The sequence below is a fragment of the Phocoena phocoena genome, chromosome 12 (genome assembly GCF_963924675.1).
Source record: "Phocoena phocoena chromosome 12, mPhoPho1.1, whole genome shotgun sequence".
Taxonomy (NCBI): domain Eukaryota; kingdom Metazoa; phylum Chordata; class Mammalia; order Artiodactyla; family Phocoenidae; genus Phocoena; species Phocoena phocoena.
This window is the reverse complement of record NC_089230.1, coordinates 13721203-13738394: the sequence shown is the minus strand read 5'-3', so window position 1 is coordinate 13738394 and position 17192 is coordinate 13721203. Positions and strand designations below refer to the sequence as shown.

At 40.3% G+C, this 17192-nt stretch overlaps 1 protein-coding gene across 1 annotated transcript in view; it reads right to left on the bottom strand.

The window, feature by feature from the left end:
* LOC136131819 (nesprin-1-like) overlaps nucleotides 1–17192 on the bottom strand; it is a 50236-nt gene that overhangs the window by 9797 nt on the left and 23247 nt on the right. The window contains exons 17-22 of the mRNA XM_065888614.1: nucleotides 15269–15445; nucleotides 12912–13058; nucleotides 9657–9782; nucleotides 8170–8346; nucleotides 6607–6872; nucleotides 2871–5031 (exon numbers count right to left, since the gene is read on the bottom strand). Coding sequence (XP_065744686.1) covers nucleotides 2871–5031; nucleotides 6607–6872; nucleotides 8170–8346; nucleotides 9657–9782; nucleotides 12912–13058; nucleotides 15269–15445 — 3054 coding nt within the window. The remainder of the gene's footprint in view (nucleotides 1–2870; nucleotides 5032–6606; nucleotides 6873–8169; nucleotides 8347–9656; nucleotides 9783–12911; nucleotides 13059–15268; nucleotides 15446–17192) is intronic.

The following is a 17192-nucleotide window of genomic DNA, read 5'->3' as shown; positions in this document are numbered from 1 at the left end:
GGAAGTTCCTCAAGAAATTAACTGCCAATATGATCCAGCAATCTCACTTCTGGGTATTTATCCAAAGAAAACAAAATCATTATCTCGAAGAGATATCTGTACTCTCATGTTCATAGCAGTGTTATTCACAATAGTCAAGGTATGGAGACAACCTAAGTGTCCATCCACAGATGAAAGAATTTAAAAAAAATACACACCTTGGAATATTATTCAGCCTTAAAAAAGAAGGAAATCCTGTCATTTCCCAAAACACAGACAAACCTGGAGGATATTACTCTAAGTGAAATAAGCCAGACAGAAAAAGACAAATATCACATGGTCTCACAAATATCATACAGACTCTAAAAAAAAAGAAAAAGCTGAAATCATAGAAACTTAGAGTAGAAAACTGGTTGCCAGGGGCTGCAGGGTGAACAAAATAGAGAGGTTGGTGAAATGGTGCAAACTTTTTGGGAATTCCTGGTGGTCCAGGGGTTAAGATTCCATGATCTCAATTCTGAGGGCCCAGGTTCAATCCCTGGTCGGGGAACTAAAATCCCACAAGCTGTGTGGTGCAGCCAAAAAAAAAAAAAAATGGTGCAAACTTTTAGTTTTAAGTTGAATAAGGTCTGGGGATCTAACATGTAACATGGTGACCGTAGCTGATAACAGTGTAACGTATACTTGAAATCTGCTTAACAAGCAGAAATTAAATGTTTTCACCAAAAAAACACAAAACAGATAAGGATATATATGTGATGTGATGGATGTGTTAACTTGTTAACTGACTTGAAGAAGGAATTCTTTCACAATGTGTACATATATCAAACCATTACATTGTACACTTTAAATATCTTACCATTTTCTTTGTCAATTATCCCTCAATAAAGCTGGAGGGGACAAAAGGGAGTGTAATAACACCAAACTTCCAAAACGGCATTTACCAGACCAAATAGTGATTTCTGGTAGTGAAATAGTAGCCTATAAGTCTTGCATAGAGACTACGATAGAAAAGTTGAAGAGAAAGGGAAAGCTGACCCCTGTGCAATGAAGTCCATTCAGATCCAGAAGGAAAGGAAACACTCTAATTGGCCACCAGTGGTTGGACAAGACAAGCCATTACTGTCAAGCAAAGATGCAGAGAAGTGGTAGAGAAAGTTCATGTAAGATTAGCACTTAATGAGGAAAGAACGAGGATGGCAAAGCAAAGAATCAGTGGTGGAGGTTAGAAATGCCACCAGAACCGTGACCTTCAGTTATTTGGGCCAAGACAATCAATAAGAATACCAATCACAAGACGGCAGAAGTAGGGACAACTTAGCAGATTCAAGATTTTGGTTCAAAAATCATCAAATCGGGCTTCCCTGGTGGCGCAGTGGTTGAGAGTCCACCTGCCGATGCAGGGGACACGGGTTCGTGCCCCGGTCCGGGAAGATCCCACATGCCGCGGAGTGCCTGGGCCCGTGAGCCATGGCCGCTGAGCCTGCGCGTCCAGAGCCTGTGCTCCGCAACGGGAGAGGCCACAACACTGAGAGGCCCGCGTACAGTAAAAAAAAAAAAAAAAATCATCAAATCAACAGAAGCAAGCTTACATGACAGATGTTTTTCAAGAATGAAAATTCCAGGTAACTTCTGTTTTGATTCTTCACTCTGGGTTAAATACTCCATCTCTATCCCTACAGCTATAGGGACATAGTTTTTTGAAAAAAATTTAACAGTGGCCTGAACCAACATGAAAAGGTAAAAATATACTAAACAGACTCTAGTTTAAGAAGTCAGAATTTTACATGATGAAGTTTACTAAGATTTTAACCACATGTTAAGATTTTTTAAAAAATTGTATTATTTAGAGTTAACCTTAATCTATGTGAAAAATAAAGTTAAATGATAGCTAAGAGTCATCCGGGGATACCTCTACATCAGACCCTGCACTAAGAATATAAATCTGAAGAGGGAGATATTATTATCCCTCTTCCACAGAGAAAACTGAGACTTACGGGATGTAAGTAATTCGCTCAAGATCATATAACTGAGATTAAAATCCAGGTGTGCTTTACTCCAAAGCTATAGTTACTATATTATCCTAAGGAAGGCTGTCCTTAACTTAAACGGCTGGTTGAAATCCCATAGAATCAGAGGGACAGATGTGGAGAAAAAGGGTCAAGGGATTAAAGTAAGTACACCTCTGGGCACTGTTGTATCTCTCTTATTTTTGAATGCACAGAGCCCCAGAACAAGTCACAATTAGGAGGCTAACCTGGGAAGTTCTGAGCATGCTCTCATTTCTTTGTTATCTTCAAGTCATGATGGATATTCTAGTCTCGCTTCTGTTGTGCTTCAGGGAAGCCAGAGAAGAGGAAGCACTCCTCCCTGAGGAAGGGGTGGAGAGATGGGGCAACTGATGGGAGACCCCGCAAGAAAGCCTGGCTCAGCACCAAGTCAGGACTGCATCATCCATCTGCCTCTCTCCATCTGGAGACTCTTCATCCAGGACTAAGCTTAGAAATGCCAGGTTTCACATTGTTTTTAAAAAAGCATCACTACTTATTCATTGCTAATGAATGAATTTTATGATTAATTCCTCACATATGGTATTAATTATACTAGTGCTATCATTTATTATCTCTCCTAAAGGAGAAGGATAACTGAGGTGTTCCTGTATTAAAACCAAAGTCTAGTCAACATGAAAATCGCATGAAATGAATACCATGAGGATAAACAATAAAAGCACCTTTTTAAGTCACAACTGAAGATGATTCCACATAGTAGTCAAAAAAAGAAACATTTAAGGAAGCAATTCTAAACAAAAAATCGAAACCAAAGAAATTTCTCACACCTATTTACAAAGAAGCAAAGTGGAAAACAGAAAGGGAAAGCCCTGTGGTACCGACCTGTCTGGTGCGGAGAGCTTCCTGCAGGGCCCCGTCCAGCTCGGAGAGCTCAGCTAGTGTGTGCTGTAGGTCGGCAGAGATCAGCTCCTTGGCCCTCGTGAAGTTCTCCTTCTCCTTGTTACTCAGCGCATTCATTATCCTCAGGCTGGACTGCACCTCTTCCTGATGGATTTGGACCTTTCTGATCTCCTCCTGGACGTCCCGCAGGTTCAGGTCCAGGCACAGCGGCCCACTCAGCGCTGTCTCCACGCTCCGCAGCCAGTCCAGGGAGCGGCTCAGCTCCGTCTGGAAGTCTCTGCTCTGCACCATGCGGCTCTCACACTCCGTCACCGTCACGCCAATGGCGGAAGTCAGCAGTTTTAACTCCTCTTGCCAGGCTTGGATCTGATGCTTGGCTTTCTCGTAAGCTGAGGGATCAAGATGCGGAACAAGATCTTCGAGATGCACAGTCACTCGTTTTAGAAGAATTCCTGAATCCTGGAGGCTTCCCGCCAGGGAGTGATACACTTTGAGCTTCTCCTCGGCAGGAAGCGTCTCCTCGTTCACCTTGGCCTGCTCTGTTCTCACAACCTCTAGTTGTTTCTCTAGCTGGTGGCACATCTTTTCATGCTCTTGATAAGCACTGGTGGTGTCTTCTAATAAGCTCACCCTTTGTTCTGTCTGTCGCTTCAGCCTGTGGTACAGGGTGACGAGATGCAGCATCCGGTCTGGTTGCCATGGCTGCCCTGTGCTGCGAAAACTTTCTTTCTTCTGGTTCAGTTCATCCACTGCTTCTGCAAGGGCTGCCACCTCTCCCCCAAGAGCTCGACAACCATCCTGAAGACACAGAGCCTCTTCAACACTCAGGTCGCTGGGGACTTGGCTCACCTTGGAGAACTGGTCTTCGAGATCACACAGAGACTGGGTTGTCAACTCGATCAAGGAATCATATTCTTTCCGAGCCAGAATTGCTTCCTGGACTTTATAGAACTTGTCTTTAGCCAAGTCGACAATTACATTGAACTGCAGGGGCAGTGCATTTAGCTTTTCGTTGAGGTAGGAATGATCGACTTCATTCAGCGTCGGCAGTATGGCCTGTCCAGTTCTCTGCAGCGTAAGTAGGAGATTTTCGTATTCTGGAGATTGTTCAAGAATGTGTTGGTATTTGGCCAGTTGTGTATGTAGCTCAGCACTCTCATTCATTAGGTTGATTTCAGGAAAGGTAACAATATCTGCTTGTTTTAGCCAGTGACAAGCTTTATCAAAATCTTCCTTAAAATGCTTCCTAGAAACCAAATTTTTCTCCAGTTCTTGTAGCCGATGGCTGCACTTTTGTAAAACGGTGTCATAGACACTCTGCAATTCCTGAAGCTTCCCCAGCACCTCGCTCTTTTCCTGCTCTGTGACTCCTTTCATTAATTCGCGGCCCTGGGCCCAAAGTCCAGTGACTTCGTTTTGGTAAGTCTTGAGGCTGGCTTGTGCGCTCTTGCATGTTCTCACTTGTTTGCTCACGTCATCCGGTAACAGGCAGATATGTTCACGGAACATTATCTTGCGCTCGTGTTGCTGAATTTGGCTGGTCGCCTGGAACACCGCCATGAGAAACTGGGTTTTCTCGGACAAAGCCTTGTTTAAGTACTTTCGTCTCTGGCCCACTAAGTCGCTGAGACTGTTCACGTGCCTTTGGGCATCAGAGAGTACCTTCTGGATTATCTGCCTCTCATTGAGGCCAAGATCAGCCATCACCCTATCAGCATCCTTCGTGAGTGATTTCAGGAGCATCTGTTTGGCCTCCAGTTCGCTGCAAATGGCAAGGTGATCCATGAGAAGGTTCTGAGCCATGTCAGGCGGAGGGCTCTGCTTAAGAGCCTCAGCAATGCTGGGTCGTTGCTCTTCCGCCCAGTCCATCAGCTCCTGAAATCTGGACCGGACCACACTTAACTCCTCCAGGTTGGTGACAGACACTTGGATTTTCCTTTCAACAAGGTCCTCAAGCTGAAACCAGCGTTGTTCAAGGTGACTCGTCTGTTCTTTGACTAATTCTTTGTCATCCATGTTCAGATGGTCTATCACGTTCTGCCTTTTCTCTTTCAGATCGTCAATAGCCTGCTTTCTCTCCTGCAATGCCAGCGCCAACTTCTTCAAAGCTTCTAGGTGGATGGCTGTACTCTCTGTATCAGATCTGTATGTATATATTAAAAGACATAAAATCAAGTTAACTTTAGTTAATACCTGTGTTTGCTCACGTCATGTTAAAGTGCATATCACCATCTTCTTTCTTAGCTTAGAGTGGTTCCCTTCATGGCTTATCGACAGAGATGCTATAATTATTATGGAACGTAAGACCCATATACTTCCATAGCAGAAGTTGAACCAAGATAGTTTGCCCAGATACTTCTTCTAGCTAAGGCTGCCCTCCCATCACATCTGAGGTGTACTTTGTAGCTTCTTCCTCTGACTCTCAGCAACTGACGAGGATCTACATATTAACAGGTTCCCCTGATGATCTGCGGAAACACTAAATATTGAGAAACACTGATCTACTGCATTCTTGAAAGGCACTTGGAGAAATTAAGTGATCTGTGATTTATGTGACAAGAAGCTCCCATAAACAATCCAGTGCTAGATGGTCTACCATGTGTGAGAAACAACCAATGGCTCTAACGGCTGCTCATGTGTGGAACTTAGATATTTTCTGTTTATCATTAGAAACCTTTAGAAATAACTGTGAACTGCAAAGGATTCTCATCCCTTTGACTACAAAACACATATGAGAAAATTCCATCTTAGAGTCTTTTTCACTTACAAAACGATTAGTTCTCAAGTATGAGGAAGTGTGTTGGGAGGCCATATGATGAGTTCTGCTCGGGACATATTAGATGTGAGGTGTTTGTGGGTTAACCAGACGGAGGTGCCTATTGTCCGTCTGAAATATGGGTTTTTGCTGATACTGGATTTATCCCAAAGATTAGTAAAACGCTGAGCAACAAGAAAAAGTAAACAAATCAGAAAGCATGTACCTCCTCCGAAAAAGAAACACCCAAAACAAAAAACCCCATGATTTAACGATTTAACTACAGCTAGAATAATGTTTTCAGTTTTAATTGCTACAAATTGATAAATCTGGGCAGAAGAAGTACAGGTTTTAATAATTATAGTGATCAGAGCATAGAGAGATTTCCATATGATGACTCAATGTATGTGGGAGAGAGGGAATCCTTTTCAAAGAAAAAGTTAAGAGGGGTTCAATTGCTATAAAATCAAATAAGACACACATTAATTGAATTTAGATTGTTCACTAAGTTCTAGAATACCACAAGTACAAGACAAAACTAGACTGAATTACATAGAATGTGTTACTTTACAGAATTGACAAGAAACCCATGGAACTATAGATTCAAGAAGGATTCATGTCCTGAAGTCATAGATGATAGTCCCATAACTGGTAATTAAAACTAGAAATATTCTTGGGATATTCTTTGAACACACAGTGTAACAGCTTTGTAATATCCCTTGAGGTCGCAGGTAGAAATGGTGCCATTTTCAAATATTTTCCTTTTACTCACTGCTTAAATTAATATCGAGCAAGGAAAACCGTGATTATGGATACAGATGACACCAGATTCTTCATAATGTTTTATCAATATTTATAATGATAGAAAACGTTTACAATGTAAGAAAGACATTTTTGATTTTTATAGAAATTAAGAAATTTCTGGCTTAGCATTTTGGTGACCCACTGGAGAACTGCTGTTACCTGGCTAAGTTATCCCATTCTGTAGTAAATTTTTCTAAGGACACTTCGACGACACTCATACAGTTGTGGTAATCTCGTGTTCTCTGGAAATCCTCTTCCCTTTGCAAGCACAGATTGTTGGACTGAAGGCACAGATCCAGCCACTGGTCGTTTAAATGACTTATTTCCTTGTGTTCAGGAGACTCCTGCTTCTTGGTTAACTCATCCACCTTCTCTGTAATAGTGGTCACTGATGACTGCTTGCACTGTAGTTTCTTAACAAAATCCTACAGGATAACAACAATAAAATAATGTTGAATAACCGCCCCCCAAAATAAATACAGATTGAGACATAGATACAATACCTCTGAATACTTTTGCAATTGAAGAATGCATAGTGAGGGACAAAGAGAAAATCTAAAATCATCATACTTCCTTATGAACAAATTTCCAAGTGTTTAAGAATCAGAGGGTACTGTGGTATTTTCTTGTGTTCCTTTGAAAAGTAGAAGGAAAAACTGATAAATGTGAAACAGTATTATAGCCACTAAGGAAAAAAAGTTAATATGTTATCTTAAAGTGCATCCTTAGTTTTCTAAAAATTTTTAAAGTTCATGCTTTTGAGAATAAAATCTAATTTATATTCTTTCCATTCTTCTTTCTGCATATGCAAACAATATCCCAGTAGAAAATAAAAATGGCTGATTGTCACAGAGAAAAAATAAATGTTAAGCTTTGTTAAAAATCTGGTACAGGGATTCCCTGGTGGTGCAGTGGTTAAGAATACACCTGCCAATGCAGGGGACACGGGTTCGAGCCCTGGTCGGGGAAGACCCCACATGCTGCGGAGCAACTAAGCCCGTGTGCCACAACTACTTGAGCCTGCGCTCTAGAGCCCGTGAGCCACAACTACTGAGCCCGCGTGCCACAACTACTGAAGCCCACGCGCCTAAAGCCCGTGCTCTGCAACAAGAGAAGCCACCGCAGTGAGAAGCCCGCGCACCGCAACGAAGAGTAGCCCCCGCTCGCTGCAACCAGAGAAAGCCCGCACGCAGCAATAAAAACCCAACGCAGCCAAAACTAAAATTAATTAATTAAAAAAAGAATTCTTTAAAAAAAAATCTGGTACAACTTCCAATCAAGTTAATATACTTATAATAATTTTCTATTATTTTTAAAATTATATAAATATTGTATTACATTTTAAATCAGTTGTATGTTAATATGTTTTATATATTAAATATATATTTAATAAATTGATAAATCCTACAGCTTTAGCAATATTGTGATGAAAAGCTAATGAATAATAAGGCTTCATGTTTGTTTAATGGCAGAGTCTTCTGGTTCTGCTAGCTAAACCACAGTTCTCTATTCAGAAATAAGCTACAGAGTGAATGTCCTTCAATGCAAGTGGCCAACTGGAGCTCCAAGAAAATATCTGAATGTTCACTTTCTGAGCTATACTTTTCTGGCACCAAATGAAAGTTGTTCTATCTCATTCCTTAAATAACTATGTGTAAGGATTGATTGACACACACCCGTCCTGGTCTCCTCTAGCTCCCCTGGAGGCACGTTAATTCCTACCTTTACTTGAGACACCATGTTCTGTGCAATATTTAGCTCCAGTTCTGAGTGGCTCCTCTTCATATTCTGCAGCTGCTGACTGGCATCCTGGAGGTAAATCCAAAGCTCAGCCTTCATGTGCTTGATCTCTTCCCAGCCCTGAGTTAAGTTCTGTGCCTGGGCAAGCCTTTGTTCAATCTGGAGAAGACACAGAGGCAAAAGTTAGCAGCAATGGACAGAATCATTTATGTTCAATGAATCAGCCTGTCCATGTACGCAGGCCAACGCACGTATGCGCGCGCGCACGCACACACACGCACACGAGTGATAAATCCAAAAAGAATTATTTGCTTCAAGAAAAACAGATTTTATATTTAGGTTTTCTAAAGACTTCAACTGTCTAAGACTTATGCCATATGATTTCAATCAGTACTGTGAAGGTCTAGAAGTTTTAACAGTTTATTAGGTCAGAAGCTGCCCTAATGGTTTTTCACATTGGGCACTTCAGTGGATACATCTGTTTGACTGAGTCATCAATTTGGTCTTGGGGTTAACTAGAAAAGACTTATATTGTTCTCTAGTACACAGTTGCTGATACTTCTTATAGAACACTGAGTTATTAACATTTTGGATATATGTTTAGATCTGCTTCACTGGTTTTTGAAATCATATAACTTATTTCGATAAATCATTTCTGTAAAAAAAATACAGGAGCTATATCATCTTTCTTAAGGATTTAAATACAGACTTGCTTTGGTAATGTAATAAAACATAAACGTAAAAATACATACGTTAGTTTAATTATTTTAATATCTATATTATAATTATTTAATTATCTTAACTTCTTCATTATTTTTTCCTTTAGATCATTTTACTATTATGGAATATTTAATCAGTTAAATAACAAAACCAAGTCTTCTTTTTTTTTTTAATCCAAACATGTTGTGTTCCAGAGTTTAAGGCAGCAGCAGCAAACACACGGCCTCTGTGGCGCCATCTGTCTGCTGCAGGCAGGTACTGCTAACTCAGCGCAACACTGTCCGAAGGGCCCAGATACAGCTTCAGAATTCTTCTCAACACCACACTCAGCCACTGCCAATGAATTAGAAGGGTCATGACAGATGTTTGCCATCCTAATAGGAAGGGTCAGGAGGCCCTTTCACACTAAATATGACCGAAAGAAAACAATGGAAAAGGAGAAAAGAAAAAAAATGAGTGAAAATATAGGAAAAGAGAAAGAGAATGGTAATTGAGGAGAAAAGAGAAGAGGAAAGAGGTGCGAATGTTTAGCAGTTCAATGGGACTAAATATTTCACTTCCAATTCAGTGGCATCAGTACTAGCGTGTGCCTGCTTGTCTGTGACTTAGTTGAAATTCAATACATATGTATTAGAATGCTTGTAGGAGCATTATAGCAAGAATACTCCAAGGAGAAAATTTTTTTCACATCTAACATTCAAGCAAGAGAATATAGTCAGATATATCCAATGTCATTTTTTAACTTTTACCATTTGTTCTGTTTGTTGAATGTCTTTTGCTGTGGTTTTCACTGAAGAGTTTGACAAGTCACACATGGTACAAAGGAGATCTAAGTAGGTCCTTGCCTGTTCCTGCAAAGCTCTGAAGTGTTTGACCTGAAAAAAAACAAAAGAAGAAAAAAAAAAACTTGTCAGAGTGAAAGAGACACATGCTATATTTAGATAGCAAATATTTGTACCATTTGTGGTATTTTGTTGACATTTCAAAAATAACCTTGCTATGCTCAGTATTTTCACCATTGTTGTAAATGACATATATTAGTTACTCAAAAGAAAGCTTTCCAAACACACTGGCAGGGAGCCATTCGTCCACCAGCTGTTTCTTAGTCTAATTAGCCTGTATGGTCTGGGAAAGGGGAACAACCAAGAAACTTCCATGGTTTTTCCAGATTCTCTGTTCACATTCTAGCTTGTTTTCTTTTCTTTTTTTTTTAAATATTTATTTATTTATTTTTGGCTGCATCAGGTCTTCTTTGCGGCATGCGGGATCTTTTATTGCGGTGCACGGGCTTCTCTCTAGTTGTGGTGTACAGGCTCAGCAGTTGTGGCACACGGGTTCCAGAGAGCGTGGGCTTCTGTAGTTGTGGCGTGTGGGCTCCAGAGCCTGTAGTTGAAGCACGCAGGCTCTCTAGTTGTGGCGCATGGGCTTAGTTGCCGTGCGGCATGTGGGATCCTAGTTCCCCAACCAGGGATGGAACTGGCAGCCCCAGTTGTCAGGCTACTGCAGGAGTTAGATGAGAAGTGATGATGGCCTGATGGAGGGCGATGGGTGGTAGAGGTGGTGAGAAGTGGCTTTCGCTTACTACATCTTTGTGATTAATTGGGAAAGAGGTATTGACTGCAAGTTGTATGGGATAAAGTTGATCTACAGAAACAGCAGGTGATCTTCCAAAATCACAGCGAATAATGGAGCCTAACTTTTGGACTCATCTCAGTATATTTCCTCTAAGCTGTGTGGGTTACCTAGACACATCATTCTCACATAAATGTAACAAATACAGATCAATTTCCCATTAAGTAAAAAGTAGCACCTAAACTTTTATCCATTGCACAGACTGACTGGTGTTTCACTTCCAATTAGTATCATTAGCCATTAACCAAAACCATCCCATCAGGTACCCATGGCTCAGAGAAAGTTATCTGTCCCAAACAGTCTTTGGAAATGAGAAGAGAATGAGATATCTGAATTTTTATTTTATAAATATATTTACTTTAAAAAATAATGATTTATTTTAAAATGTATACAGTTAGCCTGATTCCAAAAGCATTGGGAGCAGCTTGTTGACTGTCAATGACAGAACAGTTATGAAAGATTTCTGCTAAAAATCAATTTCAAGGGCAAATCTGATAGTACTTTTTCTCATTCCCCCAAATTCACACCATGCCTTATGAAAACAAATGACATTCTTAATGGAATCAAATCAGTCTGTCATTGGCTAATGGTAGTGAGGACCATATTATCATTACATACGTATTGAGCATTTACCATGTGGGAGGGATACACGATGCACCCTGGGACCCTGACCAAATTCAACTGCAGCCCGTCAAAGCCTGCCCAGAGTCTGACACCCCGTCAGTAGCGGAATTCTCCAGTGACACATCCAAGCGAACTAATGACCCAGGACCTGCTCGACTTTACATGAAAGCAGTACTTGCCAAAGGAAAGACTGATCAAAACAAAGCAAAACGAAAAGAAACAACAAAAAACCTCTTCCCCTTCAGAACGACTGAGGTCCAGGTGTTTCCAATACCTCTAATTCTCTTCTCTGTTGCTTCCAAAAGGGGGCAGCCCATTCTGAGAAGCAGTGTGGAAGGGGCAGAAAGTAAAACAATGAACCCTACAGTCACTGAATCTGGGCCCCAGGAAGGATCAGCATCTTCCTGCAACCACAGCTAACGCGGGTGCCGTAGGAAACTTCCTGTTCTAGCGAAAGCATTAATGTTATTCTCCCCCGCGCTTTTACTTCTTTTTTGGGGAACAAAAGAGAAGAATCAAGCTTTGGTCTGGATTGTTCTGAATAAAGTACATTGGAAACAAACAGCCACAAGACAATGAATGACCCAAGAAAGCTCACAGTCTAATGAAAAAACAGAATACAGACAATCTTTATTTCATTTCTTGATTCAAGGAGAGCCATGTTTGATTTGTCCATATTCTATTTTTCTTTTTTTTTTTTTTTGTGGTACGCAGGCCTCTCACTGTTGTGGCCTCTCCCGTTGCGGAGCACAGGCTCCGGACGCACAGGCTCAGCGGCCATGGCTCACGGGCCCAGCCGCTCTGCGGCACGTGGGATCCTCCCAGACCAGTGCACGAACCCCTGTCCCCTGCATCGGCAGGCGGACTCTCAACCACTGCGCCACCAGGGAAGCCCCATATTCTATTTTTTATAAGGTGTAATACATGCACTTCTGTGAGCCATTTCATGACTTAAACAATGTAAATCATTTAAGCCAGAAAGTATACTTTGGGGGACATATTAACTGAACATATTCTCTAAGCGGACTAAATGAACAAACATTATTTTAATATCAGTTTGAGGTAAAAAGATTGAATTTTTACATTACTTCCTATCTGGCAGCAACCTTTACAACTAAATTCCTTTAAAATATATTCTTTGCACTACATAGAAAAGTTGCTTAGTACAAAAAATTTTAAAACATCCCTCAAATATTCTGATGAAGTATCAGCAGCAACGTTTTAAGCATGTAGATGTCAAATGAATACGCCACAGGTTCCTTTCACACGATAACAATAATTCATTCAGCATTCACTTAATAATTATTTAATAAGCACCTCGTTTTGTGCCCAAAAATGCAGGAGAGGCTAATTTTGCTTTTCTGTTTACAAATCACGTACACTGCGGTACAGCATTTGAATTTCTTCATGACTTTCAGAAGCAAGCATACTTATAATCACTTTACCTATTAGAACACGGAGGCTCAGAGAAATTCAGTGATTTACCCATGGTCACCCTGTTGAGCAGGTACTGGAATCGATCTTCTGGCTACAGTGCCCATGCCCTATTTATTCTACCAGAAATGACCTCAGCTGTGCATCCGTCTTCCTGGTTAGAATGTGGACTTAACTGGAATCAAGCTCAGACCTTATTTATACTTTTATATCTCCAGCAACCAGCACAATTTGGCACATAATAGGTACTTAACATGTTTTCATCAAATGAATGAATCACAGCGTAACATAAACTTGCAGGAATCACAATCTACCTGCTTAACGGCTTCTGCCCTGCTGACAGGGGGATGTGCGCTTGGCTTTAAATCGGGCTGGACTGCAGAAAGCCAGGCCTGGCACTGCTGCAGGGTGTCTTGTCGACTAACGTGCTTCTGAAGTTCCTGTTCCAGACTCTCGTACACCTGAGACAGAACAATCATGCTGCGGTCGTGAGAGCTGTTTTTTATCTCTAAAAAGACCACTGCGAGCAAATGAAATAAGTCCACTTTAAATGGATCCCTCTCCCCACCATGCCCCCCAAAACCAGACATATCTACGGAGTCTGCATATGTTCCAAAATGTTGCAAAGCACATGGGCTATGCCCCAGTTTATAACTTCTCAACCCACACATTACAACATAATATCCTGATCATGGAAAGACAAAGGTGGGCAGGGTGAATGTAACGCTAGAAATGTGTTAGAATACATAAAATCTTTGGAGGAAATTGGTCAAACATAAATCAAAGGTTTTTGCAGCTTTCCCCCATGGTATAAATACCGTCCTTTTCATTTAAACTAGAAACTAAAAGTAAAAATAAAATGCCGGCTCATGAAAAGATAACCAATATTTCTCTAACTGAACAGTTTCTGTTTTAGGGGTAGGGTAAATTGGAACTAAATTATAACACAGGGGAGTGGAGAGTTTGATGCCCTCATTTCATCTTAGAAGTTACATTCCAGGAAAACACTAATCTAGAATAACCCAAACATTTTCTAATGCATCTATTCAATTACTTAATCCTCAACCAGCCAAGCAATTTCCATTTTATCCACAAAGACATGTTGAGAAACTATTATGTGTTTCCTTGAAATCAAGGTGAAATATACCTATGACGTTTTCTGAGCAAGCTCTTCATCAAAAACAAAAGAAAGAAAAAAAGACTATGAGGTTAGACTGGCTTTTCTTTCCTTATTGAGACAACAGAAGCAGTAATTGAATTCTGCTTTTCTCTGTCATCTATTAAATTAATCATTTTTATCTGATATTAAGACTATCCCTTATTTATTTTTATTCCAAGCAGAACCAAAAAGAAAAAAGGTATTTTGCATTCTTTAACATTTTTGCAAAGTTTAATTATAAGATTCTGACTCTGTTCTTAGAATTTCATCTACTTTTTAAAAGTTTATTTTTAAAATATGTTTGTCTTTCGAACATTTACTAATTAAAAAAAAAATTAAGCTGTGTCCATAATGCACAGAAAAAGCCTGCTACAAAGACAGTGCTAAGAAATCTCTGTTGAGTGAGTGAACAAATGAGCTTACCAAAAGCTCCATGCTACTGTTTTTCTTGTCTCACCCCCTACGTCATCATCTGCAATTATTTGTTAGATTCTTTTATCCCTCTTTTTTATTAACTTTTTTTTTTTTTTTTTTGCGGTACGTGGGCCTCTCACTGTTGTGGCCTCTCCCGTTGCGGAGCACAGGCTCTGGACGCGCAGGCTCAGTGGCCATGGCTCACGGGCCCAGCCGCTCCACGGCATGTGGGATCTTCCCGGACCGAGGCACGAACCCGTGTCCCCTGCATCGGCAGGCGGACTCTCAACCACTGTGCCACCAGGGAAGCCTGTTTATTAACTTTTTGAAGGTGGATTTTCCAAGTCTAGGGATCAACTAATGTCACCCAGCATTTTTTTTATTATCGTGATGAACACAGATAATTCTCCCCATGTCACTTGTATTTCTCCAGTTCTTACTAAATAGCTCAGTAACAAAAATAGATGGACCCTTCTCAGTGTCATTTATAAATTCCAGAAAAATAAAGAGTAATCCACTAATTTTACTTAATTGTTGTTAAAAGGGTGATTCTTACTTATCTTAGACTTATATCTATAACATTAAGGATTCCATTTTATTGGAGGGATACCCACTGAAGTATACCTTGAAATTGGTGCTTACTTCTTTTCTCAATTTCTATATGAATACATAAAAATACTGAATTAGAGTAGAACCTGGGCTGCATAGAGTTAAAAAGAAATAATTATTGTGTGACTTACAGAATAAACTTATTTTGATGTAATAGAATAAATGGCAAATAAGAAAGAAGTATTATTGATGGTGTGCAAATAAAAACAAACAAAATTTAAAATTTTTTTCATAATCAATTCATGGAATAAAGGGATTGAGTAAAACCACATGTCTGAAATTCGCCACTTCATCACATCAATCAAATATATGATATGTTAATTCTATGTTCACATAGAGACTATGAAATCTATCCTCTTATTTTCTGTCTGGAAAAACACCAAAACGATCCCAAAGACTGAAGCACAAAAACTATTTTTAAAAACCTCCAGTTTGCACAGTTTTTCTCCTTAATTCTTCATCATTCTAGAATGTTCCAGTGGTACTCACCCTCTGGGCTGTACTGCAGATGGCTGAGTAACTATCCTTTGTGCCCTGCAGATGAGCGTGTACGTTTTGTTTAAGTTTCGCTTGGAGGTGGTCTGCACACTGGCTGATCAAACTGTCACCTTTAATTTTAAGGTTGTTCAAACGGTCTTCAAAACCAGCAATTTCTTCCATCATTGCCTACAAAAAATGAAGCAAGTACTGAGTTCTCATTCCAGTTTTAGTCTTTAAATAATCTATTCATCAAACAGAAAGTTAGAGATCAATCATTTCACAGTTTAAAATGTTTTTAAAAGAGTTTTGCAATTTGTCTTGGTTGCCATATCAACAAATGGAAAAAGAAGTATATTTTCAGAGATACTCCAATGGGAAAAGCTAATGAATTTGATGGATTAAGTTACATACGAATAATGAAGTAACCTTTAAGTGATTTCATGAGGCTGGTCTCAGTTAGAGATCTGCTCCATGGTATTATTACCAGCAAGAAGGATGTTAATACATTTTTCATCTCTATAAATTATGATTCTGGTATAATTTATATCTAAAATAATCTAATTACAACTTAATCTAATTTACTAATGTCTAATTTATCTAATATGATATCTGATTTATGTAATAATCGAACGTCTAAATTATGTAAGATCTAATTTACATCTAATAATACTTATATTGATAAAAATAAAAATAACCTTTATCACTTACCATTTATTAAGCACCTGCTATAGTGAAGGGACTATATATAAGCCCGGATAAATGTGTATTATTACTATTGTTTTACAGATGAGGAGATTGAAGCACAGAGATGTTATAAAACATGTTCAAGGGACTTCCCTGGTGGCACAGTGGTTAAGAATCCGCCTGCCAATGCAGGGGACACAGGTTCGAGCCCTGGTCCGGGAAGTTCCCACATGTCGTGGAGTAACTAAGCCCGTGCGCCACAACTACTGAGCCTGCGCTCTAGAGCCCGTGAGCCACAACTACTGAAGCCCGTGTACCACAACTACTGAAGCCTGAGAGCCACAACTACTGAAGCCCGTGTGCCACAACTACTGAGCCTGCGCTCTAGAGCCTGTGAGCCACAACTACTGAAGCCCGCATGCCACAACTACTGAGCCTGCGCTCTATAGCCCGTGAGCCACAACTACTGAGGCCCGTGTGCCACAACTACTGAGCCTGCGCTCTAGAGCCCACGAGCCACAACTACTGAAGCCTGTGCACCTAGAGCCTGTGCTCTGCAACAAGAGAAGCCACTTCAATGAGAAGCCCGTGCACCGCAATGAAGAATAGCCCCTGCTCGCCACAACTAGAAAAAGCCCATGCCCAGCAACGAAGACCCAATGCAGCCGAAAAGAAAAGAAAAACCATGTTCAAGGTTTCACAAGTAGTAAATGGCACATCCCCCAGCTTTGGGCCCATCTCTGCCCGATTCCAGTTCACACACACCACGATGCCCACCTGTGTTCTCTAGTGAGCTTTCTCACAAGATCACTTAGAGAGCAGGAACCAACTTTTTCAAATCAGGTTCTAATTTCCTTACAATGCTAATGACAAGTGACATTCCAACACAAAGTTTCCTGGGTTGACACATCAATACATCTAAGGGAAACCAGGTGGTCCTTCAGCAGCCCAGGGTCCACCACTTTTTTTCCAGTGGTGCTGGGTTAACAGTTATTATATATGCCACATTGAAAAGAAACATTTTATCTTCGAGCTGGAATGGAACCACTACATCCTGAGGTTACTGAGGGCATTTTCTCAGTGCCAAATAGACTATATCATGCAGTTACTTTTCTGTTGGTATTTGCTAAATAGAATTTTCTCCTATAGGAATCCTGAAGCCCAGAATGGTTAACTGGTCTTCCTAAGACACACTGCTAGATATTTACCATGTCACGACTAAAAATCAGTTTCCCATTAAGCTCACCGA